General features: G+C 40.2%; 3 protein-coding genes across 3 annotated transcripts; 1 reads left to right on the forward strand and 2 right to left on the reverse strand.

Annotated features, from left to right (window-relative positions):
- The first annotated feature begins 2,297 nt into the window (after positions 1-2,297).
- On the forward strand, positions 2,298-4,939 carry LOC103507451 (coiled-coil domain-containing protein 47-like). The gene is made up of 3 exons (XM_026822316.1): positions 2,298-2,468; positions 2,938-3,072; positions 3,534-4,939. The coding sequence occupies exons 1-3, from the start codon at positions 2,364-2,366 to the stop codon at positions 3,636-3,638; spliced, it is 345 nt and encodes a 114-aa protein (XP_026678117.1). The 5' UTR covers positions 2,298-2,363; the 3' UTR covers positions 3,639-4,939.
- Positions 4,940-5,193: 254 nt separating this feature from the next.
- Positions 5,194-10,287, reverse strand: LOC103507452 (zinc finger protein 700-like). The gene is made up of 5 exons (XM_026822304.1): positions 10,143-10,287; positions 9,020-9,094; positions 7,803-8,086; positions 6,063-6,208; positions 5,194-5,560 (listed from the first exon to the last, which is right to left on the reverse strand). The coding sequence occupies exons 1-5, from the start codon at positions 10,285-10,287 to the stop codon at positions 5,317-5,319; spliced, it is 894 nt and encodes a 297-aa protein (XP_026678105.1). The 3' UTR covers positions 5,194-5,316.
- Positions 10,288-10,869: 582 nt separating this feature from the next.
- Positions 10,870-12,888, reverse strand: LOC103507453 (translation initiation factor IF-2-like). The gene is made up of 5 exons (XM_026822305.1): positions 12,828-12,888; positions 12,323-12,381; positions 11,309-11,996; positions 11,002-11,090; positions 10,870-10,890 (listed from the first exon to the last, which is right to left on the reverse strand). The coding sequence occupies exons 3-5, from the start codon at positions 11,994-11,996 to the stop codon at positions 10,870-10,872; spliced, it is 798 nt and encodes a 265-aa protein (XP_026678106.1). The 5' UTR covers positions 12,323-12,381; positions 12,828-12,888.
- Between the last annotated feature and the right edge of the window lie 15,071 nt (positions 12,889-27,959).

The raw sequence follows: 27,959 nt of genomic DNA on the forward strand, positions 1-27,959 counted from the left end.
AGGAAGTGGAGGAGAGGAGGAGGAGGAAAGAGAAGAAGAAAGCAGGGAAATAGAAATTGACGTAGAAGAGAAGGAAATGGAAGGGAAGAAGGAGAAGAAGACAAGGAATAGGGAATGGAGGAGAATGAGGAGGAGAAGGAAGAGGGAGGAGAAAGAAAGAGAGAGAGTGCGAAGGGAAAGAGAAGAAGACAAGGAAAAAGGAATGTAGGAGGAGGAGGAGCAGAAGAAAAAGGAGGAAGAGGAGAAGCAGAAAGAGGAAGAAAGAGGAGAGAAAAGAAGTGAAGGAAGGAAGGAGGGAGGAGGATGATACTAAAGTCAAAAGGTTGGATAGAATCTGTATTAAAAAACCACAACGTGTAACGTGTAACCAGGGAATAAACAATATACAGGGCGTTCAACCAACAACATATAGGGTAGAAGAAGTCGGAAAGTTTCAAATTGGTTTTTTGTACCAACGTAAAAAGGTTCGATTCCCGTCCGAGATGGATTTTATCCTAAACAAATGAGGTTCGTTCTGGGCTTTCCTCTACTATGTCCTTCTTCTCCAGTTCCCTCGATGTTGTTGTTGTATTAGCATCATACATCGACCTCCTCTGCCGTCCTCAGGTCAAGGAAGCGTACGGCCTCCGTTGGGTCCGTCCAAAGTGTGGTGACGTCCAGGTTGGTGGGTGCTGCTGGACACTGGAATAGATGTTTCACGTCGTGGGGTTCCCAGTTCCCTCGATCAAACCTCTTTACTTTAAAAAATAATAATAAAAACTTGAAGGGTTGTCAAAAACTTCTGGTATACACTGTATAAAAAGGATATATAATTTATAATGGGTTGGATGTAAAAACCATCAACATTAAATTCACTTTCTCTCTCTCTCTCTCTCTCTCTCTCTCTCTCTCTCTCTCTCACTCACTCACTCTTTTACCTCCTCCTCCTCTTTCTCTTTTTCCTTCTTTTTCCTCTATCCATCAAACATCTCTCTCTTTTGACTTCCTCTTTGTCCTTCATCTCTTCCTTTCCCTTCTCTTCCATCCATTCCTCCTCCTCCTTCTCCTCCTCCTCTTTCTCCTCCTACTTCTCCTTCTCCTCCTCCTTCTCCTCCTCTTCTTCTTCTTCCTCCTTCTCCTCTTCTTCTTCCTCCTCCTCCTCCTCCTCCTTCATCTTTCTCCACTCCTCTCTCTCTTCAACTTTCCTTCTATTTGTCTCTCTATACCCATCTCTCTTTCACTTTTAATTTATCCCTTGTCTTCCTCTATCTCTTCTCTCTCTCTCTCTCCCTCCCTCTCTTCCTATATTCTGCTTTGGTTACCATAGTTAAATTAATGTGCTCCATCCATCCATCTCTCTCTCTCACTCCCTCTCTTTATCTTTTAGATCTCTGTCCCTCCCTCTCTCTCTTCTCTCTCTCTCTCTCTCTCTCTCTCTCTCTCTCTCTCAATATTAATCTCGTTGTCTCTCACTCTTTTTCCCCCCAAGTTAAAAAGATACCTAGATCCAGAGTTTAATGTAAATGTAAATGCAGTTTCTTTGTGTTATTATGTCACAACTTCGGTGCTCACTGCAGCATTGTAGGATTTTTCCCAATAAGTATCTCAATAATCCTAACAACCAATGTTTACCTACCATGCTGGCACCGGTCTTTTTCAACAAACTTTTTTTCTTTTCTTTAAGCTATTTTTAAGCATTTATTTTAGGAGGGGACTTCCATCTCTTAGGTCTTTGTCTCTGGAAAAAAAACCGTCTTTTTGATCGTTTTGTACGACTCTTATCACGGGGATTATTCAACTTCAAACTTCCCATTCCGTGCACAGATAAATTGATGTATTTTTTGTCAATCTATTATGTGCCTTGGCTGGGATTGAACCCGCGACCTCGTGTTTACCAGGCACTAGCATGTAGGGGCACGGTTAGCCTAGTGCTAACGTGCTTGCCATGCAGAAGGTCCCGGATTCGATTCCCACCATCGCATCGACAAAAAATTGTAATCATTTTTCGATTGCAAATATTTCAACTGGTTACTTTCTGTTGTTCTCGTGCTGACCCAGTACCTAAACGAGAAGTAATAATAACAGTTTTTATTTATACTGCTCGCATAGGACTGAAAAGTCCCTTTACTCCAGCAGTAGGCTACTACTATTTTTTTGGTTAAATTCTCAAATTATATTGATAAAATTCCATACCTCGGCTGGGATTGAACCCACGCCCTCCTGTTTACCAGGCGAGCGCCTTGACCACTACACCATCGAGGCAGGAAGTATTGTGTCTTTTCTCGCCAATTTAATCGCTGCTTTTTTTACACTTCCCCAGAGAAACAACCCTCACCAAGCTACCTGACGTGAAGAAGGTCATTCTGTTCAACTTCAATCTACAAATGGGGCAGCTCAGTATTCAGGACACTATTGATGAAATGAAACCTCTCATGCAGTTCGTTTTCTACACTCTGGACCGTGTCAAGCGTTTTAGACTCAGTCGTGAGGTAAGGAGGAGTTGCAATCTAAGTAGAATGAGTTCTTGGAACGGCTGGCTTCTCCTATCCGATCTTGCTTCTCTTTTCCCTTTCGGAACAATAAGACCTCTCCTTAGGAGTTACAGTTCCCTCTATCAAACCTCTTTTTGCCAGCCTAGTTAGTTTTGTGGGTAGAGCGCCTGCCTTGTAAGCGCTAGGCAGCGGGTTCGATTCCCGCCCGGGGTGGATTTTATCCCGAACGGATAATGTTCGTTCTCGGAACGGCTGACTTTTTCCTATCCTGTCTTCCTTCTCTCTTTGATTTCGGGACGATAAGATCTTAACAGTTACAGTTCCCTCTATCAAACCCCTTCAAAAAAAAAAAAAAAAAAAAAAAAAAAAAAAAAAAAAAAAAAAAAAAAAAAAAAAAAAAAAAAACAAGGTCTTGTGTATGTAGTAGCTCTACTAAGTATACTATACATGTGTGTAATATTTGCAGGCTAAATCCAAGGCGGACAAGAACCGACATCGTGTAGAGGAGGCTTTCCTCAAGACCACCCATGTCGCCAGAGCAGAGGCAGCAGCGTTGAGAAAAGAAGAGAAACGCCGACTCGAGAAGGAGAAAATCATGCAGGTATGTAATCACCTTCTTTCTGCCTGTGTGGTGCCTCGGTGGTGTAATGGTCAAGACGCTCGCCTGGTAAACAGGAGGGTGTGGGTTCAATCCCAGCCGAGGTATGGAATTTTGTCCTGAATATAATTTGAGAATTTGACCACAATAATAGTGCTAGCCTACTGCTGGAGTAAAGGGACTTTTCAGTCTTATACGAGCAGTATAAATAAGCATTATTATTGTTATTATTATTTCTTTGCTTACCACGCAGAAGGTCCCGGGTTCGATTCCCATTGACAAAATTTTGTACTCGTTCTTCGATTGGAAATGTTTCTACGGATTACCTTTTCTGGTGTTCTTGTGTTGACCCAGGCTTAAATACGGCCCTGCTTTAAACGTTGCGCGACATTACTGATCCATTGGAAACTGTTGCTTTTGCTGCTGATTTTCATTGACTATATTTTCTCTTCGATTTATTTCAGGAGGAAGACCCAGAGAAGCAAAGACGTTGGGAGGAGAAAGAAGCAAAGCGTCAAATGAAAAAGAAAACTCCCAAGATGAAGCAGCTCAAAGTGAAAGCCCTTTAAAGTGCACTTCACTCAAGTGCTGGCACTTAAGTGGATACAGGCACTTAAGTGTCAATATTACGTAGACATGAGTAGGTTACTATTTGACAGTGGAAAATTTCTGGGATTTTGGTTTTGTAGTCATTAATTTATTACAGTAGTGAATAGATGCATTTTGTTGAATCTGATTCGAACTCAAATTTGCCTGCGCCCGCGCCAGTGGCTGTTTCACGCCATAGATACTTAAGTTGAGCATCGATGCGCATGGTTACTATCTGGATGGGTGACCGTCTGGTACTTGACACGCAGCTGGCAGCCCCGAGAGGATAGTTAATGAAGAGTTTTTGAGATCCAAGAAAAAAAAAGGCAAAGTGGTATCTAGCATGATTAATAAACAGCGCACGAAGAGAAGATTGTGGCGCTCACAACAACACTCAACACAAATATAATCTTACATAGAAAACGCAGGTTCTCGTTTCTCCACAATTTCCATCTCTGAAGTATAAATAACACTTCCAAATTATTGGCCAGCACCTGAGAGCTATGTCTAACTGATGAGTTTTAATAAGAACGAAACGCGTCTTAGGCTGCTCTCAGGTGTTGGCTAAAAGATTTTTCCCATCAAGCCGTGGCTCGATTTTCAATGGTTTAACGTCACAGTATAACTATTAGGGATTTTAGTAATGGGAGGTTTTACCCTCCATTTGGCGACAAGCTGCCCGGCCACTCACATAAACTTCATCCACCCTGAGTGGGGACGAGAAAAGCCAGCTACGAAAATGTTACTTCAATGATCCAAGAACCAAGTTACTTCAATGATTCAACGAACAAGTTACTTCAATGATCTAACGACCAAGTTACTTCAATGATCCAACGAACAAGTTACTTCAATGATCTAACGACCAAGTTACTTCAATGATCTAACGACCAAGTTACTTCAATGATCCAACGAACAAGTTACTTCAATGATTCAACGAACAAGTTACTTCAATGATCTAACGACGAAGTTACTTCAATGATCTAACGACCAAGTTACTTCAATGATCTAACGAACAAGTTACTTCAATGATCTAACGAACAAGTTACTTCAATGATCAAACGACCAAGTTACTTCAATGATCCATTAGGAACTGGTGCATTTGAATTCCGAATCAGTGTAATAAAATACGTCTATGGTAGTATTTGTTTTTGTTTGTCATGTTATTATTTATTTTACATCTTCTGTTAAGCTTTCGATTTGGTCACTTTTGGTACCAACATTTTTTTCTACTGTATACCGAACAACAAAGTACTGATTATAGAATTTCGTTACTGAAGAAAAACATTGCCTTTTCGTTTTTATTATTATTATTGAGAGTTATTTACAGAGGGAAACTATAACAATCACAGTCCTTGTCCCTTTATTATTTTTTTTTTTATCATATATTTATTTCAAGATGTTGTTATTATTTTCGAATAGTGCTTTACTTATTAATACTTACATACTAAGGAGCCGCGGGTTCGATTCCCACCCGGGGAGGATTTTATCCTTAACAGATGATATTTGTTCTCGTGTCTAGGCATGTGTAGAAACGAGTTTTCGTTAAAGAGTTTAGTTAAGGGGACGCTAATTTTGGTTGCAAAACCTTTCTATTTTGAAGGAAATTTGATCCATAGATTATGTAAATTGGGTTTCCAGAGGTCTTGTAGCACGAGCAGTCTATGATTTGTTATACTGTTTAAGCAGAGCATTCACATCCACATTTCTAATATCATACTCGCCCACCTCCCCAATTTCTTTCTCTGGACTCGGCTGTTTCACCTTAGCAGGCTCGGCGTTGCTTAACTTGGCGGTACTCAGTGGAATGGAGTGCTGGCCTTGTTTTTTATGTAAAGCCAATTCTTCTTCATCCTTGAAGTGAATCGTACACTGGTCACAATGGAACACTTCACGAGGGATGGTCCTGTCAAATCAAAGCAAATCAGTCAGTCATCTGACTAAAAGAAAAGTAGTTGGGTACTGTTCTCTCTTAACATATAACATTTCTTCAAAACGAAAAACAATTTCACATAGAAACCAAAAACTGGCCATAACAGGTAACTACGTAGGAACCACTTTTGCATTACATATCTACTAACGGAAAATGTCCGTTACCCAAGTAAACGCAACTGATCAATTATAATGAAATTATTTCTTGTAAAGCAGTACCTTTTCACAACTTGTGTGGTTACAAAGCACCTCCTTTGCACTCAATCTCCATATAATCTCTTTACTCCATTAATGCCAATAAAAGTAGCCTACATATGTCTTCACGAGACTGAGCGCACCCCGAACTCCAAGCACAGAGTTAAAGAAACTTCGACTCCACCGGGAATTTAACCTGGTTTCCAGTTCTATCCCAGTAGGATAAACAGGGTATATTCTAGAAGAAATGTGTCTAGTAACATAAGAGAAAGTTGTTATACCTGAATGGATTGAAGTCTGAGCCGACCTCATATTTGTCAATAAGCTTGTGTAGCAATGCATTGTGTAAACGACTCTTGCCATGAGTTTCCAGCGATATGGCAGAGTTCAGAGTCTTCCTGCATAGAGTACAGTAGTAACTGCAGTCCTGGGGGAAAAGAACATGGTAGACAGTCGCATTTCAATATCGTACCTACATATCTTGGTGGGGTTTTATCCTCATTTATATGAGAATTCAACCACATAAAATTTTGGACCGATTGCAATACTTTCGTTTAGTTTTAGTGTATTTTTTTCTATTGTCATTTTTGTATTCAAGTAAAGTCCCGTGAATAAATATATAAATAAATAAATAATAAATAGTACAGCTCGCTATACTGTAGTAATAGAAGTAAAGCTAGAGCTCTAATAGGTACCTTACACAATCATTAGTAATGTCATTACTAATGATGGAATTGGAATTCCGATCATATAAAAATTTGGACCGATTGCAATACTTTCATTACTAGTACAGCTCGCTATACTGTAGTAAAAATGACCTGATAGTCAATTCCCAGCATTTGATACCAACCAACCAACCATACTGTAGTAATAGAATACATATTTCTAGACATGGTCTTCACTTGACCACTCCAGTCAAGTGAAGACCATGTCTAGAAATATGTATGATATCGTACTTGACCATTATCTCAAACTAAACAAAAAGTAGTAATAGAAGTAAAGCTAGAGCTCTAATAGGTACCTTACACAATCATTAGTAATGTCATTACTAATGATGGAATTCCGGATTTTCCGATTTTTCATCATCATTACTTGGAAATACTGACATTACTAATGATTGTGTAAGGTACCTATAAGGTGGTACAGACGTTAACCTTGCCTAGTAGTTACCTTCCATTTAGATCCTATTATTGTTCTCAAATAATCTCATCGATTTTATTAATGCCGACCCAGGAGGAAACGAATATTTGGACCGATTGCAATACTTTCATTACTAGTACAGCTCGCTATACTGTAGTAATAGAAAGTAAAACTAGAGCTCTAATAGGTACCTTACACAATCATTAGTAATAGTAATGTCATTACTAGTGATGGAATTCCGAATTTTCCGATTTTTCATCATCATTACTTGGAAATAATGACATTACTAATGATTGTGTAAGGTACCTATGAGGGTTAGGTGGTACAGACGTTAACCTCGCCTAGTAGTTACCTTCCATTTAGATCCTATTATTGTTCTCAAATAATCTCATCGATTTTATTAATGCCGACCCAGGAGGAAACGAATGTTGAACGCATCTGTTTCCAAGAGATCACTTAAGTTGAACAACGTTATACGTAGTTGGTGAAGTTGGTATCTGTCTGAAACGTCATGAGCCACTTTATCTCTGTTTTTTTTTCCCCCCTAGAAAATATAGGTACCTGAGACAGATTAGATTTCAACTCCTTCTCCTTTCCATTCTGTTCCTGGCCACACTCATGCTTCATCAAAGGGTTAGGTGGTACAGACGTTAACCTCGCCTAGTAGTTACCTTCCATTTAGATCCTATTATTGTTTTCAAATAATCTCATCGATTTTATTAATGCCGACCCAGGAGGAAACGAATGTTGAACGCATCTGTTTCCAAGGGATCACTTAAGTTTAACAACGTTATACGTAGTTGGTGAAGTTGGTATCTGTCTGAAACGTCATGAGCCACTTTATCTCTATTTCTTTTTTTTCCCCTAGAAAATATAGGTACCTGAGACAGATTAGATTTCAACTCCTTCTCCTTTCCATTCTGTTCCTGGCCACACTCATGCTTCATCAACTCATTCGGACTATCGAAACACTTATCACACTCTTTACAGTAATGATCTTGACGACAATCATGATATTTCAGCTCTGGCCGGGTATCGAACCCGGTCTTGCATTTCTTGCAGAACAGCTCGTCCGCTTTGATGGTTTGGTTAGAGCAGGAGTGGTAGGTTAGCTCGGGTTGAGCGGTGAAGTATTCCTTGCAGCGGGGACAGAATAGGTCGAGGTCTGAAATACAAGAGGTAACATTCAGACATTATAGTCTGAAATACATGAGGTAACATTCAGACATTATAGTCTGAAATACATGAGGTAACATTCAGACATTATGGTCTGAAATACATGAGGTAACATTCAGACATTATAGTCTGAAATACATGAGGTCCTACAGTAATGATCTTGACGACAGTCATGATATTTCAGCTCTGGCCGGGTGTCGAACCCGGTCTTGCATTTCTTGCAGAACAGCTCGTCCGCTTTGATGGTTTGGTTGGAGCAGGAGTGGTAGGTTAGCTCGGGTGGGGCGGTGAAGTATTCCTTGCAGCGGGGACAGAATAGGTCGAGGTCTGAAATACATGAGGTTAACATTCAGACATTATAGTCTGAAATACATGAGGTAACATTCAGACATTATAGTCTGAAATACATGAGTCAATGTTATGACATTACTTATAGTTAAAGAAAAAGGAAGGCCAGCCTGATTAGCTGGGTTAGTAGCGCGTCTACCTTGTAAGCGCTAGGCCGTGGGTTCGATTCCCGTTCCGGGCGGATTTTATCCTGAACGAATAAGGTTCGTTCTCGGAGCAGCTGGCTTTCTCCTATCCTGTCTTAATTCTCTTTTCGTTTTACCTCGGCAAAACGAATAAGACCTCGGCAATTACAATTTCCTCTGTCCAACCTTTTTTTTCAAGAGGTTTGACAGAGGGAACTGTAACTGCTATGGTCTTATCGTCCCAAAATCGAAGAAAGAAGGAAGACAGGATAGGAGAAAGCCAGCCGTTCCGAGAACGAACATCATCCCATCAGGACAAAATCCGCCCCGGGCGGGAATCGAACCCGCGGCCTAGTGCTTACAAGGCAGACGCACTATATCCAACCTTTAAAAAAAAAAATCAGCAAAATTCATTTAAGAAATTTAATAAAAATGGAACAATAACTTACCATAATCTAACAGCAACTCTGGATCGACATCAACCTTGATCCCCTGATGACTGGATTGTATTATGGACTCTAAACCTGAAACATTTTATATGTCTTGTGATTTTGAACAATATTTTCAATGAGTTTAATGTCACAATGTGTGACAATGTAAATCTGCTAAGGTTTTTAGTAACGAGTTTTTAACATAAAAAAAAACTTCGTTCGGTGATAATCTCCACACACACATTAATCTTACTCAACCTGAGTAGGGCCGGGAAAAGCCAGCTGCCCGCAATAATAATAATGCGATATCCTTATAGGTACCTTACATGATCATTAGTAATGTCATTACTAATGATGGAATTCGGGATTTTCTAATTTTTCATCATCATTATTTGGAAATAATGACATTACTAATGATTGTGTAAGGTACCTTAGGAACATTGTTTGTTCCCGGATAGATAGGTAGTGTGCGCCGTTCTTACGATTAATTTGTCGGACTTCACACACGGACTTCACTTACGGACGTCACAATAAAGGATAAATATAAAATTTCTGGATCGACATCAACCTTGATACCCTGATGACTGGATTGTATTATGGACTCCAAACCTGAAACATTTTATATGTCTTGTGATTTTGAACAATTTGTTCAATGAGTTTAACGTCACAATGTGTGACAATGTAAATCTGCTAAGGTTTTTAGTAATAAAAAAAACTTCGTTCGGTGATAATCTCCATACACATATTAATCTCACTCACTCAACCTGAGTAGGGCCGGGAAAAGCCAGCTGCCGCAATAATAATATGCGATATCATACACAATCATTAGTAATGTCATTATTTCCAAGTAATGATGATGAAAAATCAGAAAATCCGGAATTCCATCATTAGTTCCATAGATGGAATTCCGTAGATGGAAAATAGATGGAATTCCGGATTTTCTGATTTTTCATCATCATTACTTGGAAATAATGACATTACTAATGATTGTGTAAGGTACCTTAGGAACATTGTTTGTTCCCGGATAGATAGGAAGTGTGCGCCGTTCTTACGATTAATTTGTCGGACTTCACACACGGACTTCACTTACGGACGTCACAATAAAGGATAAATATAAAATTTATACTAGGCTTACACTTACCAACGGGTGCAACCATCTGGGTGACTTTCCAAGCTTTCTTATGTCGCTTTCCACTCAGATGAACTTCATATTGATCCTCAGAAGCGCTGTTCACATTACATACATGACAGAACCATCTGAAATCATCATACACATTACATTTCATAAACCTAAGATTTACAACCAGGAAAAATGATTTGATAGGTAGGTACCCTAAAAGTTGTACTGGTTCGGGGGAGAAAAATCTTCAAAAGGTCTCAGAAAAAAATCGTCCCGCCACCCTGGTTAGCTTGGAGGGTAGCGCGTCTGCCTTGTAAGCGCTAGGTCGCGGGTTCGATTCCCACCCGGGGCGAATTTTATCCTGGATGGATAAATTTCGTTCTCGGATCGGCTAGCTCTCTCCTATCATGTCTTCCTTCTCTCTTAGCTTTCAACACGATAAGACCTTAGCAGTTGGATTTCACTCTATCAAACCTCACAGGTAATAAAAAATAAACTAGGTACTTATTAGATGTTTTTAAATTAAGAATTTTGTGCTTTTTACTTTCCTTCTCCTGTATAGGAAGGAAAGTAAGGAATTAAAATACATAATAATAAAATAGTAAGGAATTAAAATACATAATAATAAAATAGTAAGGAATTAAAATACATAATAATAAAATAGTAAGGAATCAAAATACATAATAATCAAAGTGTTTACTTACCGAGACCAAACATAGATTACAAGTATCTCTAGTGAAAAGCTCTGTCAGTCCCCTGGGTAATGCATCTGAAAGCCAATAAAGAAATGGCATTGAATTTCCGATAAAAATTTACTGTAGTAAGTGAAGCATTTTTGAAGGAAGGAAAACAAATGTGTACCTATGTAAAAATGATTAACATAATAATCAAAGTGTTTACTTACCGAGACCAAACATAGATTACAAGTATCTCTAGTGAAGAGGTCTGTCAGACCCCTCGGTAATGCATCTGAAAGCCAATAAAGAAATATGGCATTGAATTTCCGATAAAAATTTAGTGTAGTAAGTGAAGCATTTTTTGAAGGAAGGAAAACAAATGTGTACCTATGTAAAAATGATTACAAATGCTGAAGCAATTAAAAGCATAAATCTAATTGCTTAAATTAAATACTTTGTTATGTACAAATAGAAGGAATATCCTTTTTTTTTTAATAGTTCAATACTTACCATAGTCAAATAATTCTTCTATATAGTGAAAACCAGTGTTTCTTCTTTTAGAATCATACTGAGAATTATCATCATCATCATGTCTCCTTTTCAAATAACCATCATAGGGTTCAAGTTCCTGAAAGTGTGGCCGAGAAGGAAGTGGAGGTCCGTGTCGAGGGGGAAATCTAGGGGGGCCTGTGCCATAATAGTGAGGTGGTGGGGGTCTAGGGGCACCTAGCATACCATATGGTCTTGGTCTATATCCAACAGGAGGCAACAGATGAGGTGGTCGCAAAGGAGGACCATAGACAGGTGGTACTTCAGGATGACCATAGACTGGTGGTACTTTGGGAGGACCATAGACGGGAGGTTCTGGAGGAGCATATCCCGCATAATACGGATCTTCATACTCGGGATACATTTCACCATAGTAAGCATCTTCATTGTAGTTGTAAGATTCTTTCTTGTAATCATCATATTGCTGTCCATATGTTTTTGCCTTAGGTTCTGTATCATCATTTTTAGCTGCTGATGATGATGATTTAGCTTCTGATGAAGATGAAGAAGGTTTTACTTCATGAGACTTGGAACATGTATCCTTGAAAATGTATGCATCAAATCTTTCATTGTTTTCTGCAGGTTTGCTTTCTTTTTTAGCATAATAGTCCTTGATCACAGCGTTTATCAAATCTGATGGGACAGCCATCTGGAATAATAAAAGAGGAAAAGTAATAAAGGTATGGGATTTTCCAAGCTGTCACTTCCAATCAATGCCAAGTATGTAAGTTGGTTACCAAGTTTCCAAAGTTCCTGCTAGTTGGCAAATTCTTACCTTTATTCTCTAATCTACCTATAGCTCAATAATCATTTGCTTTGCTGGTAGTCAGTAAGATTGAATTTTATTACACCTGCACATATCAAGTCAAAGATAAGGTGGTTTGGTACCAAAGGTCCCAAGGTGTTCAACTGTAAAATACCAAAGGCAAAGTACCTGACTGGTGCAACATAAGGGTGATTGTGTTCTTGACTTACCACCAATTCCTGTCGGTCAATTTCCTGATTGAAACATAGATAAAGGTCAACTTTAGGGCCTTTAGGAATCAGGAAAATTAATTAACAAACTGGAATAGGGATGGGTAAATATTCTCTGAGTCGATTCAAAGAGTCGAATATTTCAAAAGAATCGTGAATCGCGATTCTTAAATTCAAAGAATTGTCTTGGGTATCTTTGAAATGCACCAACGCAATGTTTGTTACTTTTAGGATTAGGCATAAGTAGGTACCTAATAGGTACATATTTATTAAAAGTACCTATACGTCTAGGCTCCCATGATAGGTAAGCATTAATAGGTAGGTATTCCTATTTCCAGCTTCAGCGCTTAAGCATAAATCAAACATTGTCGCTATCATCACAAACTGCATCTCTTTAAATTTAAAATATACCTAACGTGTATCCTTATGGTAATGGATAATTTGTGTACCTACCCACATTAGTCAATTTCCTGATTGAAACATAGATAAAGGTCAACTTTAGGGCCTTCAGGAATCAGGAAAATTAACAAACTGGAAAACAGGGAGTTCCGGTTTTTTTTTATCCATTTTCCCCTTTTCGAAATTTTAAAAATATTCAAAAAATCGCGGGCATTTGAAACCTTTCTATAAAATACGAGGAGTATAAATTTTCAGGCCGTGGTTATGAACAGGGCCATCGTAGGCCATCGTCGGCCTTTTTGCGTGTAAAGTTGGCGGGAAATTCGAATTTTTGATAGCTAGGTAGGTACCTACATAGTTTTATTTAAAACATATTTTATTTAAAAAGTTCGCGGGCAATGAGTCATGTCATTATCGGCTTCACTTTACACCAAACGCTTTCTCCACTGTTTTCAACCTCCATGTGGAATCTCCCCTCTTTCAGGCCGTGGTTATGAACAGGGCCATCGTAGGCCATCGTCGGCCTTTTTGCGTGTAAAGTTGGCGGGAAATTCGAATTTTTGATTTTTTTTCCGCAACTTGTACAATCTGAATTCATTTTTTAATTTTTATCTTTAGTTTGCACGTTTATATTATACTTTTCATTTATATTAGCTATTAAAAACAAGTAAATTACAAAGCAAACAAAAATAAATATAAAATGAATTTTAAAAATTGCCGCCGGGACAGCTATCTCACCTCGTCCGAGCTCATCTCAGCCCTGTTCATAAACACACCCTGAATCACCAAAGTATGGAAAAGTATTTACAATTCCATATTTCGATATGATTCGTCCAAATTCAAAATTCTGCTTTTCCATTGGCTATTACACTTGTAAGATACTTTTCCATACTTTGGTGATGGTGTTTGCCTCAGTTCCCCGTGGACCACTGAAGTTAAACAACGTTGTGCTTGGTATCCATTTGGCCAAATTATTCATGAGGGCACGGTTATAGCCCATTGGTAACGCGCTTGCTTGTTATGCGAAAGACTCCGGGTTCGATCCCCGCTATCAACAACAACAAACATTTGCACCTCTATTTCGATTGGAAATATTTCAATGAGTACTTTCTAGTGTAGTACTTTTTTTCCAAAGAATGTAATTACAATGACATCAACTAACATTTATTACAATTTAATAAGAATATATTATGGCATTGTGAATTGTATTTGAATGGATATATGTACCCCAACCTTATGGACTTTCGTCTGTGTTAACGTTGGGGTGAACTTCCCTATTGAATCCGGATACTTGAATCTCGAATCCACCCTTTTAGATACTCGTACGTTTGGAAGGTATATTGACTTTTAGACACCCTGTATGTCGATAAAGGAGACAAGGAAATAGGAAAAGTGGAAAGTAAGGAGGAAGAGAGGTAGAGGGAGATATTGACAAAGTGTGGGAAGCAGGAAAGTAGGTTAGGTAAGGCGGTACAGAAAGGGTACACAGGAGGTGGGAGAAGAAAGGAGATAGAGAGCTAGCTAATGCGTAAAGAGAAGGGGGAGAGAGAGAGGGATAGAAGGGAAAGAGAAGAGGAGAAAGAAGGGGTAGGAAAGAAGTTAATGAATGGAGGGGTATCTGAACGATGAAGAGGGATAGAAGGGAAAAGAGAAGAGATGAGAAAGGAAGGGACTGGAAGAAGGCAGAGGAGAGGGAACTAGGGAAGGAGTTAATGAATGGAGGGATAACAGGACAGTGTCGGTAGAAAGGACATAAAGAAACTACGTAGAGAGAAGGGACGTAGAAACTAGAAGGATGGGAAGAGAAGAAAGAAGAGAGGATAAGAGGGAATAGAAACAGGAGAGAAGAAGGAGAGGAAGAGAACTGATGGAGGAGGGAGGGAAAGAGAGGAAGAGGAACAAGAAAGGACAAAGGAAAGAGAGAGGAAAAATCAGAGAGATTGGAAAAGGATAATGGAAGGAAAGGACCAAGACGGGAGAGGAAGGGATTTAACTGGACAAGGACCGATGGAGGGGAAATTTGAAAATTCTGAAGGTTGAATTCTTTACTTTGAAGGTTAGGACCTTCACACAATACCTATACAGGACTAGTGGACGCTATGTGAATGTCAAACGAGACGGGGGGAAGAAGGGAGAAAAGGAAATGAAGGAAGAGGAGGAAAGGGAGAGGAGGAAGGGAAGATAATAAAAAGGAAGAAGAAGAAGGGAGAAAAAGAAAGAGGGGGGAAAGGAGAGAAAAAGAGAATGTAAAAGAAAGAGGGGGAAAGGAAAAATAATAAAAAGAAAAAGAGAAGAAAGGGAGAAAAAGAAATAAAAGAAGAGAAAGCAAGGCAGAGAGAAAGAAGGAGGGAAAAAAGACCAAAATAGAAGAAAATATAAAAGAAATCTATAAAAAAAAAGAATCTTAAAAGGAAGGTAGTGTACAATGGCCCATCCAAAGCTCCTCAGAAAACATCAAAATTACCACCCAACCCCCTCCCTCCCCCCTGGGAGCGATATGAGGGAAGGAGGAGGGGGGGGAGGGAGTTTAAAAGCTCGTGTGGATAAAAACAAGACTGCAAACAAACATAAAACTAGTATAGGTATAGGGTATACATCATATAGTCCAGGGATTTCCAACTAGCGGCCCGCGGGCCACATCGGGCCACATGTGGCCCCCGCAGCCTCTACGCTGGGCCCCTCTATGGGGTGGAGTCCTAAAATGGAGCATCCACCCCCCCCATCCCCTCAAGAAAGTCCTGTATACGGGCCTGCTCCCCTGTGTAGGTGGCCCGCGAAGTACCTGCCAATTTAGCATGTGGCCCGCATACACATGGAAGTTGGAAACCCCTGATATAGTCCATAGGTAGTAGGTACGTACATGAGGTAGGTAAAAGTATAGGTACCCTAAACAGATATGTATGTACCTATACATACATACCTATGTTTGTTGAGGTGAGGAAGGAAGGTACCGTAAGGTACATTAACTTTATGTACCTACTTACCTAGGTAATATACATGTATTATGTAGAGGTAGAACATATAGACAAGTAAATGGATGTACCTAGTTCAGTGGTTTCCAAATTCAAAAACACACATCACTTTTTTGGGGGTCTATAAGAAATGATACCTATTTCCACGCCTTTTCTAAGTTTGAAAAATGGGCTTATTCCAGTACCTACTTAAATTTAATAGGATATTAAAAAGCGATTTTAACTATATATATTTTGCATAGCCATGAATGCTTGTCGCAACGGTCGTTCCCCGGAGCGGAAAGCAAAGAGCATAGAGCATTTTGCTTTCAGTTCTATGCGGTTTGAAGTCGTCACTTCCCTCTATTGACACTATCCTCTACCTGCTCGATGCTCTATAAGTCTGTACTCAACTCTGTTTTTAGCCTAAGGACGGCCACTCAAGTCAGGTGTTGTCTGAGCCTGATGGTTACAGACAAACGGGTATCAGGGGTATACCTACTGCTCTTAAAACATGTTTTTTTTTTTTTTTTATTTTATTGGGCGCTTTAACTATGTTTTATGCATGAAGAGAGGGACAGAGAGAGAGAGAGAGAGAGAGAGAGAGAAAGAGAAAGAAAAAAAAGAGGTGAGAGAAAAAAGAGGAAGGGGAAGAGAGAAAAATGCAAACAAAAGAGGGCGGGAGGAAGAGAGAATCCGAGAAAGAAAAGGATAAAAAGGGAGAGAGTGAACGGAGGAGAAAGAGAGAAAAGGGAATGTGGGAGAAAGACAAGACAAGAAGAGTGTGAGGGAGAAGGAAACATAATTTACGAGAAGGAAAAATAGGGAGGGAGAGAAAAAGAGAAAATTGAAAAAGGGAGGGAGGAATAGAGAAAAATGAAGGGAGGGATGAAGAAGGGGAAAGAATAAAGGAGAGAGAAAGGGGACCTGGCGGGTGAAAGAGGACGAGAGAAAGAGAAAAAGTAGATAGGATTACGGATGAGAAAGAAAAAGGGAGGGGGAGAAAAAGGGAAAAAGAACAGGACAAAGAGAAAAAAGAGGGGAAATATAAGGGATTAAAACAATACAAAAGCACAATCGAACATTTTCACAAATGTAAATTAAAATATGGAAAACACGGTTTTGTTTACATTCTGGCGCGAAGTTTACATTAGAGTAGCGCGGCCATAAGGCTTTGTTTACACACAACGAGCACATAACGACAAAAATTCCCATCCCCAACGAGGAAAAAACAGATGAAAATGTGAAAATTTCGAGTGATATCACAGCATTACATATTATGTAACTTAAAAAGTAAATCCTTTGTAATCGTTTTCCATATTTGAATAAACTTTTAACAATGGTGATGCCGCCACTGGTCGCTACTCGATGAAAGTCCTCACGAGGCTGAGTGGGTGTGCGTCCCGAACTCCAAGCACACAGAGCCGAAAAACTTCGAACCCGGGGTCTAAGGCGTGCAAGCCTACTTACTACCACTCGTGATACAGTAGGTAGGTACAAATTAACCGTCCATTAATATATTATTGTCACAAATATTAGTCATTAAGTCATTATCATTATTAACACTATCATTGTTACCATTATTGTTTTAAATTAAAACATTTGAACGTTGAAACTTTCTCTCAATATTAATCTCGTTGTCTCTCACTTTTTCCCCCCAGGTTAAAAAGATACCTAGATCCAGAGTTTAATGTAAATGTAAATGCAGTTTCTTGGTGTAATTATATCACAACTTTGGTGCTCACTGCAGCATTGTAGGATTTTTCCCAATAGATATCTCAATAATCCTAACATCCAATGTTTACCTACCATGCTGGCACCGGTCGCTATACGCATTTATATGTCATAGCTACTCATTTTCCTCACGAGGCTGAGTGGGCCCCGCAACATCCAGTCACGGAATCAATCATTTGCATGATACAAATTTCTTGACCCCGCCGGGAATCGAACCCGGGTCTCCCGCGTGCAAGGCGAGTCTATGTACATAGGTAATTATATACCTAGATAAGAACATACACAGATTGATATGGATATCGCACATGTGTATATGGACTTGTCTGAGGATGACCATGAGTCAGGAATTCAGTGATGTCCAACCTACAGGCGGTGGACAAATCTTCAGAATACTCATATTTTAGCCTGTAGTACAAACATGGTTTTAGCTGCCTCGGTGCCTCGGTGGCGTAGTGGTCAAGACGCTCGCCTGGTAATCAGGAGGGCGTGGGTTCCATCCCAGCCGAGGTATGGAATTTTATCCTCATTTATTTGAGAATTTGACCACATAATAATAGAGCTCTAAGGGTTAGAAGGAAGGGAAAAGAAAGGGAGAGAGGGAGGAGGGGGGAAAGAATGGAGCGGAAGGGGGGGGGGGAGAGAAAATACATTTTCTGAATGAGATAGATTCGCCACGAGGAAAAGAGATAGAAATAAAGAGAGAGAGAGATGGAGAAAGAGAGGGCGAAAAAGAATAGAAAGAAGAAAGAGAGGGGCGAAAAGAGAGAGAGAGAGAGAGAGGAAAAAAAAGAGAGAGAGGGAGATAGAGAAAGTAGAAGGAAGAGCTAAAGGAAGACAAAAGACAGAGAGGAAGAGAAGGAGGGAGGGGAGAGAGAGGGGAGTGAGAGAAAGAAAGGGAGGAAGAAGAGGGAAAGAAAGAAAGAGAGAGAGGGGGAAGAAAGACAAGGAGAGGAAGGAGAGGGAGAGAGGAAAGGTTTTTAAACTTCTTCTGGGTTGACATTTGTTTTTCTGGCAACTTTTCAAATTCACTTCCGATGGAAGGGAGAAGGAAGGAGGGGGAGGAAAAATGGAAACTAGAGGTACAGAAAGTAGGAGAGGGGAGGGAGGAAGAGGGGAAGGAGGAGGGGAGGAAGAGGGGAAGGAGGAGGGGAGGAAGAGGGGAAGGAGGAGGGGAGGAAGGAGAGAGGAGGAAACTGGAGGTAGGGTAATGTCAGTTGTAAAGGAGGGAGAAGGAAGGAGGAAGAAAATTGGAAACTTGGAGACAGAAAGAAGGGGGGGGAAGAAAAATAGAGGGAACAGGGGAAGGAGGAGAGGGGAGGAAACTAAAGGTGGGGTAATGTTTATTATTTGAAGACAACCCCTAAAACCTACCCAAACCTTTCCAATCTCCATTCCTGTCATTTAGTTTTTAGAGAAGACTGAAATAACAAGGTAGATAGATATTGGGATTGGGAGGTACCAAAAGTCCCAACATCATCAGATTAATTTAGACAAAAAAACAACAACACACAAACACACACACACCACACAACACGCACACACAACACACAACCCTGACCCAAAGTTGGGATTTTGCCGAGAAATGAATACCTAGCTCATCCTTAAAGGTAATTTAAATTTAATAGCTAAAAATGCAGTAGGTACCAAAATAACCATCATGACGCTATTCACAATCAAAGCACTATCTCTATCCCCCTGGACTTCAAGTTCAACGTCCTCTTGTACACTCAACGTTTTTGTTATTTTTAAACTAACCAATATTTGTTCCCGATTTTTACCTAAATCCCCCTATTTTTCTAGCATGCACGCTCCCAAAGGAATTATATATCCCGGGATTTATTTTCACACGCGTGATGATGGTGTTGGTGATGGCTGGTGGGTACATGGGATTGATACATGTGGGTGTGCATACAAGTTCTGTGGGTGTGCACTAGTGAAGATTCTATTCAAATGCAAGTACACACACACATAAACCCACAGTCCTGAACGTACACTGCAAGCTCTTTTGTATACACATGTGTGAAAGCTCTATCAATACTCTATCATACTAGTTAGTGCAAGTACACATAAACTCAGTCCTGAACGTGCAGTGCAAGCTCTAATAGAACACTTGCACAGTAGAGCACAAAAAAAAAAAAAAAAAAAAAAAAAAGAACTTCATTACACGAATACACCAGGGAGGGATTAATTTTAAATTTCGTGTGCTTATTTTTTATCGCTCGGAAAAGAAAAAAAAAAGTTGGAAATTTCCCTCATTTTATTAATTTTTATGAAGCGAACATTAAAAAGTTTCTCCCGATTTTTGGATAAATATAGGCCAAGCGTGGGTGGCCTTTAAAGGGAAGTATCTCCAGTCAGAGTAGGAGAGAGGAACGGAGAGAAAGAGAGAAAGGAGAAAAGAGACAAAGGGAGGGAGAGGAAGAGAGAAAGGAAGAGAAATAGAAAGAAGAAAGAGAGAGGAAGAGGGAAGCAAAAGCTCCAGATAGGTATAGAATAGATAGAGAGGACAGAAAAGAGAGAGATAGAAAAGAGGAAGGAGAAGGAGAGAAAGATAGAAAGAGGGAGAGAGAGAAGCGGAAAGAGATAAGGAGGAAGAGAAAGATAGAAAGAGAGGGAGAGAGAGAAGCGGAAAGAGATAAGGAGGAAGAGAAAGATAGAAAGAGAGGGAGAGAGAGAAGCGGAAAGAGATAAGGAGGAAGAGAATGATAGAAAGAGAGGGAGAGAGAGAAGCGGAAAGAGATAAGGAGGAAGAGAAAGATAGAAAGAGAGGGAGAGAGAGAAGAGCGGAAAGATGTTATTTATTTTTTTCTGTTGTAGGTGCCTATTACTTGTACTTACATAATAAATAAAAATCTTGCTGTTTGTAAAAATAATTATTTTGTATTTTAATTGTAAATAAACATTGTTTGTAACAATAATTATTTTGTATTTTAATTGTAAATAAACATTGTTTGTAAAAATAATCATTTTGTATTTTAATTGTAAATAACACTGTATACTTCAATAAACTAAAATGAAATTTGTACCAACATTTTACATCAGTCTTCTGGTTTATGGTAGTAATAAATAGATAGGAACATACTTGGGGGATAAAGAAAAAACAAAAAACTAATACCTAAAAACATTTTACATCACAGTCTGCAGTCTTTTGATTTATGGTAGTATTAACTAAATTAATAGAATAATGATGAAACTACCTACATAGAGTACATAGCTTGTGTTTTTTCAGCAGCAATAACACTACAGTTTGCTGAACAAAATCTTCAAAAATTGCCACGAGTCAGAGACAATAGATGGAGAGGAATAAAAGGACGAGGAAGTGGAGGAGAGGAGGAGGAGGAAAGAGAAGAAGAAAGCAGGGAAATAGAAATTGACGTAGAAGAGAAGGAAATGGAAGGGAAGAAGGAGAAGGAGAAGAAGACAAGGAATAGGGAATGGAGGAGAATGAGGAGGTGAAGGAAGAGGGAGGAGAAAGAAAGAGAGAGAGTGCGAAGGGAAAGAGAAGAAGACAAGGAAAAAGGAATGTAGGAGGAGGAGGAGCAGAAGAAAAAGGAGGAAGAGGAGAGGAAGAAAGAGGAGAGAAAGGAAGGAAGGAGGGGGGGGGGATGATACTAAAGTCAAAAGGTTGGATAGAATCTGTATTAAAAAACCACAACGTGTAACGTGTAACCACAGGGAATAAACAATATACAGGGCGTTCAACCAACAACATATAGGGTAGAAGAAGTCGGAAAGTTTCAAATTGGTTTTTTGTACCAACGTAAAAAGGTTCGATTCCCGTCCGAGATGGATTTTATCCTAAACAAATGAGGTTCGTTCTGGGCTTTCCTCTATTAAGTCCTTCTTCTCCAGTTCCCTGGATCAAAACTCTTTACTTTATAAAATAATAAAAACTTGAAGGGTTGTCAAAAACTTCTGGTATACACTGTATAAAAAGGATATATAATTTATAATGGGTTGGATGTAAAAACCATCAACATTAAATTCACTTTCTCTATCCATCAAACATCTCTCTCACTCTTTTACCTCCTCCTCCTCTTTCTCTTTCTCTTTTTCCTTCTTTTCCTCTATCCATCAAACATCTCTCTCTTTTGACTTCCTCTTTGTCCTTCATCTCTTCCTTTCCCTTCTCTTCCATCCATTCCTCCTCCTCCTTCTCCTCCTCCTCTTTCTCCTCCTACTTCTCCTTCTCCTCCTCTTCTTCTTCTTCCTCCTTCTCCTCTTCTTCTTCCTCCTCCTCCTTCTCCTCCTCCTCCTCCTCCTTCATCTTTCTCCTCTCCTCTCTCTCTTCAACTTTGAGTTTAATGGCCAGTTCGATTCCCGCCCTGGGCGAACCCAATCCTAAAACAGACAAGGTTCGTTCTCAGAACGCCTGACTTTCTCCTATCCTGTGGTTCTCTGTTCGCTTTCGGAACAATAAGAACTGGGTTTTTAAAGTTCCCTCTATGAAACCTCTTAAAAAAAGGGAAGAGAGAGTGAGAAAGGAGGAATGGAAGGGAGAGAGAGAGAGGAGGAATGGAAGAGAGAGTGAGAGAGGAGGAATGGAAGAGAGAGTGAGAGAGGAGGAATGGAAGGGAGGGTGAGAGAGGAGGAATGGAAGAGAGAGTGAGAGAGGAGGAATGGAAGAGAGAGTGAGAGAGGAGGAATGGAAGAGAGAGTGAGAGAGGAGGAATGGAAGAGAGAGTGAGAGAGGAGGAATGGAAGAGAGAGTGAGAGAGGAGGAATGGAAGAGAGAGTGAGAGAGGAGGAATGGAAGAGAGAGTGAGAGAGGAGGAATGGAAGAGGGAGAGAGAGAAGCGGAAAGAGATAAGGAGGAAGAGAAAGATAGAAAGAGAGGGAGAGAGAGAAGCGGAAAGAGATAAGGAGGAAGAGAAAGATAGAAAGAGAGGGAGAGAGAGAAGCGGAAAGAGATAAGGAGGAAGAGAAAGATAGAAAGAGAGGGAGAGAGAGAAGCGGAAAGAGATAAGGAGGAAGAGAAAGATAGAAAGAGAGGGAGAGAGAGAAGCGGAAAGAGATAAGGAGGAAGAGAAAGATAGAAAGAGAGGGAGAGAGAGAAGCGGAAAGAGATAAGGAGGAAGAGAAAGATAGAAAGAGAGGGAGAGAGAGAAGCGGAAAGAGATAAGGAGGAAGAGAAAGATAGAAAGAGAGGGAGAGAGAGAAGCGGAAAGAGATAAGGAGGAAGAGAAAGATAGAAAGAGAGGGAGAGAGAGAAGCGGAAAGAGATAAGGAGGAAGAGAAAGATAGAAAGAGAGGGAGAGAGAGAAGCGGAAAGAGATAAGGAGGAAGAGAAAGATAGAAAGAGAGGGAGAGAGAGAAGCGGAAAGAGATAAGGAGGAAGAGAAAGATAGAAAGAGAGGGAGAGAGAGAAGCGGAAAGAGATAAGGAGGAAGAGAAAGATAGAAAGAGAGGGAGAGAGAGAAGCGGAAAGAGATAAGGAGGAAGAGAAAGATAGAAAGAGAGGGAGAGAGAGAAGCGGAAAGAGATAAGGAGGAAGAGAAAGATAGAAAGAGAGGGAGAGAGAGAAGCGGAAAGAGATAAGGAGGAAGAGAAAGATAGAAAGAGAGGGAGAGAGAGAAGCGGAAAGAGATAAGGAGGAAGAGAAAGATAGAAAGAGAGGGAGAGAGAGAAGCGGAAAGAGATAAGGAGGAAGAGAAAGATAGAAAGAGAGGGAGAGAGAGAAGCGGAAAGAGATAAGGAGGAAGAGAAAGATAGAAAGAGAGGGAGAGAGAGAAGCGGAAAGAGATAAGGAGGAAGAGAAAGATAGAAAGAGAGGGAGAGAGAGAAGCGGAAAGAGATAAGGAGGAAGAGAAAGATAGAAAGAGAGGGAGAGAGAGAAGCGGAAAGAGATAAGGAGGAAGAGAAAGATAGAAAGAGAGGGAGAGAGAGAAGCGGAAAGAGATAAGGAGGAAGAGAAAGATAGAAAGAGAGGGAGAGAGAGAAGCGGAAAGAGATAAGGAGGAAGAGAAAGATAGAAAGAGAGGGAGAGAGAGAAGCGGAAAGAGATAAGGAGGAAGAGAAAGATAGAAAGAGAGGGAGAGAGAGAAGCGGAAAGAGATAAGGAGGAAGAGAAAGATAGAAAGAGAGGGAGAGAGAGAAGCGGAAAGAGATAAGGAGGAAGAGAAAGATAGAAAGAGAGGGAGAGAGAGAAGCGGAAAGAGATAAGGAGGAAGAGAAAGATAGAAAGAGAGGGAGAGAGAGAAGCGGAAAGAGATAAGGAGGAAGAGAAAGATAGAAAGAGAGGGAGAGAGAGAAGCGGAAAGAGATAAGGAGGAAGAGAAAGATAGAAAGAGAGGGAGAGAGAGAAGCGGAAAGAGATAAGGAGGAAGAGAAAGATAGAAAGAGAGGGAGAGAGAGAAGCGGAAAGAGATAAGGAGGAAGAGAAAGATAGAAAGAGAGGGAGAGAGAGAAGCGGAAAGAGATAAGGAGGAAGAGAAAGATAGAAAGAGAGGGAGAGAGAGAAGCGGAAAGAGATAAGGAGGAAGAGAAAGATAGAAAGAGAGGGAGAGAGAGAAGCGGAAAGAGATAAGGAGGAAGAGAAAGATAGAAAGAGAGGGAGAGAGAGAAGCGGAAAGAGATAAGGAGGAAGAGAAAGATAGAAAGAGAGGGAGAGAGAGAAGCGGAAAGAGATAAGGAGGAAGAGAAAGATAGAAAGAGAGGGAGAGAGAGAAGCGGAAAGAGATAAGGAGGAAGAGAAAGATAGAAAGAGAGGGAGAGAGAGAAGCGGAAAGAGATAAGGAGGAAGAGAAAGATAGAAAGAGAGGGAGAGAGAGAAGCGGAAAGAGATAAGGAGGAAGAGAAAGATAGAAAGAGAGGGAGAGAGAGAAGCGGAAAGAGATAAGGAGGAAGAGAAAGATAGAAAGAGAGGGAGAGAGAGAAGCGGAAAGAGATAAGGAGGAAGAGAAAGATAGAAAGAGAGGGAGAGAGAGAAGCGGAAAGAGATAAGGAGGAAGAGAAAGATAGAAAGAGAGGGAGAGAGAGAAGCGGAAAGAGATAAGGAGGAAGAGAAAGATAGAAAGAGAGGGAGAGAGAGAAGCGGAAAGAGATAAGGAGGAAGAGAAAGATAGAAAGAGAGGGAGAGAGAGAAGCGGAAAGAGATAAGGAGGAAGAGAAAGATAGAAAGAGAGGGAGAGAGAGAAGCGGAAAGAGATAAGGAGGAAGAGAAAGATAGAAAGAGAGGGAGAGAGAGAAGCGGAAAGAGATAAGGAGGAAGAGAAAGATAGAAAGAGAGGGAGAGAGAGAAGCGGAAAGAGATAAGGAGGAAGAGAAAGATAGAAAGAGAGGGAGAGAGAGAAGCGGAAAGAGATAAGGAGGAAGAGAAAGATAGAAAGAGAGGGAGAGAGAGAAGCGGAAAGAGATAAGGAGGAAGAGAAAGATAGAAAGAGAGGGAGAGAGAGAAGCGGAAAGAGATAAGGAGGAAGAGAAAGATAGAAAGAGAGGGAGAGAGAGAAGCGGAAAGAGATAAGGAGGAAGAGAAAGATAGAAAGAGAGGGAGAGAGAGAAGCGGAAAGAGATAAGGAGGAAGAGAAAGATAGAAAGAGAGGGAGAGAGAGAAGCGGAAAGAGATAAGGAGGAAGAGAAAGATAGAAAGAGAGGGAGAGAGAGAAGCGGAAAGAGATAAGGAGGAAGAGAAAGATAGAAAGAGAGGGAGAGAGAGAAGCGGAAAGAGATAAGGAGGAAGAGAAAGATAGAAAGAGAGGGAGAGAGAGAAGCGGAAAGAGATAAGGAGGAAGAGAAAGATAGAAAGAGAGGGAGAGAGAGAAGCGGAAAGAGATAAGGAGGAAGAGAAAGATAGAAAGAGAGGGAGAGAGAGAAGCGGAAAGAGATAAGGAGGAAGAGAAAGATAGAAAGAGAGGGAGAGAGAGAAGCGGAAAGAGATAAGGAGGAAGAGAAAGATAGAAAGAGAGGGAGAGAGAGAAGCGGAAAGAGATAAGGAGGAAGAGAAAGATAGAAAGAGAGGGAGAGAGAGAAGCGGAAAGAGATAAGGAGGAAGAGAAAGATAGAAAGAGAGGGAGAGAGAGAAGCGGAAAGAGATAAGGAGGAAGAGAAAGATAGAAAGAGAGGGAGAGAGAGAAGCGGAAAGAGATAAGGAGGAAGAGAAAGATAGAAAGAGAGGGAGAGAGAGAAGCGGAAAGAGATAAGGAGGAAGAGAAAGATAGAAAGAGAGGGAGAGAGAGAAGCGGAAAGAGATAAGGAGGAAGAGAAAGATAGAAAGAGAGGGAGAGAGAGAAGCGGAAAGAGATAAGGAGGAAGAGAAAGATAGAAAGAGAGGGAGAGAGAGAAGCGGAAAGAGATAAGGAGGAAGAGAAAGATAGAAAGAGAGGGAGAGAGAGAAGCGGAAAGAGATAAGGAGGAAGAGAAAGATAGAAAGAGAGGGAGAGAGAGAAGCGGAAAGAGATAAGGAGGAAGAGAAAGATAGAAAGAGAGGGAGAGAGAGAAGCGGAAAGAGATAAGGAGGAAGAGAAAGATAGAAAGAGAGGGAGAGAGAGAAGCGGAAAGAGATAAGGAGGAAGAGAAAGATAGAAAGAGAGGGAGAGAGAGAAGCGGAAAGAGATAAGGAGGAAGAGAAAGATAGAAAGAGAGGGAGAGAGAGAAGCGGAAAGAGATAAGGAGGAAGAGAAAGATAGAAAGAGAGGGAGAGAGAGAAGCGGAAAGAGATAAGGAGGAAGAGAAAGATAGAAAGAGAGGGAGAGAGAGAAGCGGAAAGAGATAAGGAGGAAGAGAAAGATAGAAAGAGAGGGAGAGAGAGAAGCGGAAAGAGATAAGGAGGAAGAGAAAGATAGAAAGAGAGGGAGAGAGAGAAGCGGAAAGAGATAAGGAGGAAGAGAAAGATAGAAAGAGAGGGAGAGAGAGAAGCGGAAAGAGATAAGGAGGAAGAGAAAGATAGAAAGAGAGGGAGAGAGAGAAGCGGAAAGAGATAAGGAGGAAGAGAAAGATAGAAAGAGAGGGAGAGAGAGAAGCGGAAAGAGATAAGGAGGAAGAGAAAGATAGAAAGAGAGGGAGAGAGAGAAGCGGAAAGAGATAAGGAGGAAGAGAAAGATAGAAAGAGAGGGAGAGAGAGAAGCGGAAAGAGATAAGGAGGAAGAGAAAGATAGAAAGAGAGGGAGAGAGAGAAGCGGAAAGAGATAAGGAGGAAGAGAAAGATAGAAAGAGAGGGAGAGAGAGAAGCGGAAAGAGATAAGGAGGAAGAGAAAGATAGAAAGAGAGGGAGAGAGAGAAGCGGAAAGAGATAAGGAGGAAGAGAAAGATAGAAAGAGAGGGAGAGAGAGAAGCGGAAAGAGATAAGGAGGAAGAGAAAGATAGAAAGAGAGGGAGAGAGAGAAGCGGAAAGAGATAAGGAGGAAGAGAAAGATAGAAAGAGAGGGAGAGAGAGAAGCGGAAAGAGATAAGGAGGAAGAGAAAGATAGAAAGAGAGGGAGAGAGAGAAGCGGAAAGAGATAAGGAGGAAGAGAAAGATAGAAAGAGAGGGAGAGAGAGAAGCGGAAAGAGATAAGGAGGAAGAGAAAGATAGAAAGAGAGGGAAAGAGAGAAGCGGAAAGAGATAAGGAGGAAGAGAAAGATAGAAAGAGAGGGAAAGAGAGAAGCGGAAAGAGAGAAGGAGGAAGAGAAAGATAGAAACGAGGAGGGAAAGAGAGAGGGATCCGAAAGTAGAGTAATTAAATTTTGCCTGTGCAGTTTATACGGAAGATATGAAGGAAATTAGATTTTGTTAAGAATAACTACTACACCGCTAATATTTTCTTCCTCTTAGAACTTTTTTACAGCTCTTTACTGGAAAGGAAAAAAATAATAGAAAGTAAAAATATTGGGTATAACTTTGCTATACATACTTAGGTACGCTATACACAGAATATCTATATATATTAGATCTTTATTTCAGAGAGACATATCATTCAGAAAACAGAAATATAGGTACCTACTAGGTACCTAAGTTTGAAAGGACGTGAAAGATAATTTTAATATAGGTAGGTACAAGTAGGTACAAAGGTAGTTCATTCATTCATTCACTTTACGCACAAAGTTTTTCGCTCTAATATAACACAACCTTCTCCAAACAGCCATGAGAGCGCGCCACCATCCAACGCCATATGGTGCATTTTGTAAACAAGAGATTAACAGTGTTGCCAGTAAGAGCATAACTATGAATGAACAACACTTTGGAAATTACGCTTTGGGTGAGCATAACATAAATGTAATACTGAGGAATTTCGAATACGAACATTTTGCATTTGATTTTTTGAATACTTTAAGTTAATGTTTGTTTCATGAAATTTAAACTTCCGAACGATTAGTTCCATTTTGATGAAATTTGGAGAACATACCTACATAATATTTACCGGAAAGGAACTTTGATTTTAAAAGTCGAGTCTAATCAGGTTTCTCTTGTAGAGATCCTTTTTTATTCTGAGTGAATTTTTCAGTTCACAAAACTAATAATTAAATAATTAACATGGGGAAAAAATCAGTGATTATGACTAGAATTGAAAAAAAAAAAATGAGATCGTAAAAAATGCACATAGGGATAAATCCCATAGAACAAAAAATATTTCACCCAA

The sequence above is a fragment of the Diaphorina citri genome, unplaced genomic scaffold (genome assembly GCF_000475195.1).
Source record: "Diaphorina citri unplaced genomic scaffold, Diaci psyllid genome assembly version 1.1 scaffold314, whole genome shotgun sequence".
Taxonomy (NCBI): Eukaryota; Metazoa; Arthropoda; class Insecta; order Hemiptera; family Psyllidae; genus Diaphorina; species Diaphorina citri.